At 39.0% G+C, this 4,249-nt stretch overlaps 1 protein-coding gene across 1 annotated transcript in view; it reads right to left on the bottom strand.

Moving 5' to 3' along the window:
• The window catches only part of LOC107563284 (deoxynucleoside triphosphate triphosphohydrolase SAMHD1-like), a 15,055-nt gene extending 12,775 nt beyond the window's left edge, over positions 1–2,280 (bottom strand). The window contains exons 1-4 of the mRNA XM_016248107.1: positions 2,268–2,280; positions 1,968–2,062; positions 1,209–1,369; positions 874–989 (exon numbers count right to left, since the gene is read on the bottom strand). Of these exons, the coding sequence (XP_016103593.1) occupies positions 874–989; positions 1,209–1,369; positions 1,968–2,062; positions 2,268–2,280 (385 nt within the window). The remainder of the gene's footprint in view (positions 1–873; positions 990–1,208; positions 1,370–1,967; positions 2,063–2,267) is intronic.
• Positions 2,281–4,249: the final 1,969 nt, after the last annotated feature.

Below are 4,249 nucleotides of genomic sequence, written 5' to 3'. Positions count from 1 at the left end.
GTGCCCCCCCCCCCCCACCTAATCAGACGTTCAAAGACAGAATTCTAAAGATGGCTGTGGGCATGTTTCTGTGGCGCATAAGATATAGAGTCCTGCAGGTATGACGTCAGAACCCGGAAGACTAATTCGCCACTTGTTCCTTTGAGTTTTTCCTATGTTTTTTTTTTTATTTATTTATAAGTAAAATAAAGCCTCTGGTAAACATAACACAGACATGGACAAACAAAGTTGGGGTTTCAGACACATGTCTAAACAGTCAAATATACACAGAAATAAGGCCGTCTTGGCAAGCATTTACATAAAGATTGTCAGTTATGGGAAGGAAATCGGATATGTGTCAGTATCATGTGTCATTACTGTCAAACAAAAGTCAAAATACTTTTTTGAGAGAAAAATCACGCACTGCTCTTGACTGAAGAACTTTAGTACCTTTAATAAGAATCAATGTATGTTTGATTCATACAGTTAAGATTATACAGTGTTTTAAAGTTTAACTCAGGTTTTAATTACCATTTTGGCAACTGATTATTTAATGCACCACTGTGTTTTAAGTTCATAGGCTTGTTCGACTCTGGATATTCTCAATAGTACAAAATTTAGAATATTGCGAATCAGATCGTAATTGCGTGTTACAAGTTTGTGATATGATATTTTGGCCCACCCCTACTATAAGTAAAACATGATTCTAGTTTTGTTCCAATAAACCCTGTTTCCCAATTGTGGCTCACTTTAAAATATTACATATATATATCAAGCACAAAATACAGTAATTCCAAGCAATCAAAGTTGCTTAAAGATGTTTTACAGATAAATATTTTTTTACGTGAAGAAAAGTTGCTGGTTGATTTTTCCATAAGCCTTAGTGCTCCTCACCCAAGTCGTGACACAGACCAGCGATCTGAACACACAGGAAATCCTGTTTGGTGATCTTGAGCTCTGGTTGATTGTCATGAAGAACCTTCACCAGACGTCCTGATAAATACGCCACACTAACACACACACACAAACACATACACACACACACACACAACACCACTACTGTTTACTTCAAGATCAAAAACATGGAATATTAAATATTTTATTTGTTTACTTGCATATCATATGACCATTAACCAACATCAGAGAACCACAAATGTGTTGTCAAATTATTAAAATATTAACTTAAATAGCCAACTAAAATGTCAGCTCTGAATATAATAATATCTCACCCAAGTGAGTGTTCAAAGCGATTGTGGGAAGCGCCCGGATACACCAGATATGTTCCTCCCAGCTGTTTGATGCGTCTCAGTCTCTGAAACTGAGGAGTATCTGTGATCTTCACCAGCAGGGGGTGCAGCTCAATGTGACCATGGATGGGGTCGTTGAAGATCTCCAAAATACAAAACAATATGCAATGTAATTCACGACACATGTTCAAATCCATGTTGTTGGTCAAATTAATTTTGTGACCCATAAAATCCCTTTAGAGGATTAAATAGATCTCATTCACACAGCATGCCATAGGAGAAATGCATCCTGATGGGAATAAAACTATTAATTTCAACGTTGGACAACAGTATTCAAGATAAATCATTGTTTGCTGCATGGTTTCATTACTAATTGTAATTATGAGTGAATCATTGAGTCAATCACTCAACTGGTTCTTTTGAAGCAGTGATTTATTGGTTCATTCAGGTATTGGATTGTTCGTTGTGTTTGTTTGGAAGATATTGTTTTGTCGGTGGAGCAAAAATAAACAAGTAAAACACACATTTAAGCATTTTCTCCATTAATTATGTTTTTTTCCACAAACAAAAGTGAATAATACATTCATCATGTGTTCATGAGAAACAAGACTTTACATTTCAGTTAGATGGTAAAGAATTACAATCTACATTTACTACATAGATTATCATCAGTGCTGCTAAACTTGTGTGTTTCTTCATGGAAGTGAAGAGGCAGAATTGTTAGATGAGTAGTTTGTTTACCTTTATTTGTTCTTTTGAGAAGTCTAAGGAGTATTTCTTCAGGATGTCCTGCAATTCATCTTTGATAATCTCCCATAACTGTTGTTTTTCAGCCTCTGGAAAGGCACAAGATTTAGTATCATCAGTGTCAAATATATGTCTTAATTTATCCTCAGTTTGCAAACACAAGCGAACATTTTAGTAATGCAAGAGTGAATATGTATGGGGCAAGATATTCCAGAAAAGTGGCTTATGTTTGTGTTCATTTCACCACTAATATAAATTATTCTGTCAGGACCACTATTGTCAATAATCTTTTACGATTAGCATACATTTTAGGTTGGGGGAATGGTTCTGTTCTGGGCAAACACTCCCTGCCCATCCACGCAGCCTGGCATGGATAGGAGCAGGGAGAGCAGAATACCCCCCTAGGGTAATAGAACAGAAACAACATCAATGATAAATGTAGCAGATACCATTAATGTTCTACGTGATTACTTTAACAACATGATTCAGTGGTCTGACTCAATTATATATTCACTGCCAAGTCCTGACTGGACGAGAGGAGGAGCTGGGGATGGAGGTAGGTGACTAGTTCCGGAGCAAAGCGATAGCTGCTGAATAATGACTGAAGGGACCTTATGAAGGGAATTATGATTGGTGTTGTGATCCAATAGGTAGACGTGGATCAGCTGTGTGTCAGCTGATGCGAGCTTGACTAACATGGCCTGCCAGAACTATCGCTACTCTCCATTTCTGTCAGGACCACTATCGTCAATATAACTTATAATATAACAATATAACTTTTCATCATCAATGTAAGTTACAAAAATATCGTGCACATTGCCACGCGAAACGACGTTGCGTGCACTCAAAGCAAACTTCCGCCAACACCGCGATGACATCATATTTGCTGCGCGCACCTAAGCGAACTTGCGGACGCGTCGAGTATAAATCAGCCTTTAGGCTATCGGGTGTTTCTGCAGTGCTGGTATCCGGGTAAACTTGCGACAGCAAGAAGCCTATGTTAAGCTATTGTTCAAGGCCATCAATTATCTGTGTTATAATTATATGCCGTTTTATGGATGCTAAGCTTAGGCTAGGCATAATCTGCGATCTCTAAGCCTGCCATTGCTTGCTCTACAGCTGCAGTATGTAGTGTTTGCTACAACTGCCAACTAGGCTGCAATCTAGTGGATTCAGCATCTTAAGTAATATCAGGTTGCTTTAAAAGGGTCTTGCTGCTCTTCTTGGCTGCTATTAAGAAGAGCACCCCTTCGCTGCACTGTCTTCTCAAAGGGGCAAGCTGCTCTTCCTACCCGCTCATAGCAGAAGAGCACCCCTTCGCCGCCACTCTCCTTCCGTAAGGCATTCAGTTAGATTACTATAAAAATTTTGGTTGGGGGGTTCAGCATATGGTTGGAACTAATCAGACGGCGAATTCCATCTCCGAAGAAAGCGTTTAACCTGGATTTTCGACAGAATTCCCACAGAGTATCTCTCCAGTTTCAAGTTGTGAACTTAAGCGAATTCGCCGCATTGTATGTCAAGCCGATAGACTGAAGTGATCTCCTCGCAATTGATATAGACACTTTGCCCACAATTCATCGCCGAAGTTGTGCTAATACGACTGCACCAACAACTTTACATGAGATCTGCTTCCTCGCTGAAAAGTTCAAGCATCCACGTAACAACTGGCCATTTCACCTTTATTCATCTCTGAATGTCTTCACGAAGCTAAGCAAAGTTTCTTTCATTTTATTGCCTAACGCTATGTTGCCGAACATGCTTCAGATATTGCTCATTGTCTAAGGCTAGTTGTTCAGTTATGTTTGCTAGGCATGCTATCGTATTGCCACACTGGTAACATTACCAGTTAAATTTACCAGCGAGCCTTGTTTAATCTGTTGTCAAGGCTGTCAATTTGAAACAGGCTTGCTGCTTTAGGCTCATCATTCAGGATGCTTTCATTAAACTTATCTGACTATTTCCAGCACGCTGTGTTTAAGTCATATCGGTAATATGCTTGATACTTAATGTGCAGATCGTAAATTTGCTTCTAAAGTTGTATCAATGCTAAACATTATCTGGACAAGGGATTATTTTCATTAACAGCTCCGCTTCTGAAGATGCACGAGTTCAAAGTGACTCTAGCCGAACATGCATGTCTGTGCTGGCATTTGTGTGAAACAGAAGCAGTTGATGTTAAGTTAAAATTCCACCAGGTGCACTTTCAATGCTTTGAGGGAAAACAATGTTCAAGTCTGCTTTATTGTCAATTCTTCCACTTGTACAGCACATAC

The sequence above is a fragment of the Sinocyclocheilus grahami genome, unplaced genomic scaffold (assembly GCF_001515645.1).
Source record: "Sinocyclocheilus grahami isolate Dianchi unplaced genomic scaffold, SAMN03320097.WGS_v1.1 scaffold24.1, whole genome shotgun sequence".
Taxonomy (NCBI): Eukaryota; Metazoa; Chordata; class Actinopteri; order Cypriniformes; family Cyprinidae; genus Sinocyclocheilus; species Sinocyclocheilus grahami.
Note: the sequence above shows the minus strand (reverse complement) of the source record. Positions and strands in the feature narration are given on the sequence as shown.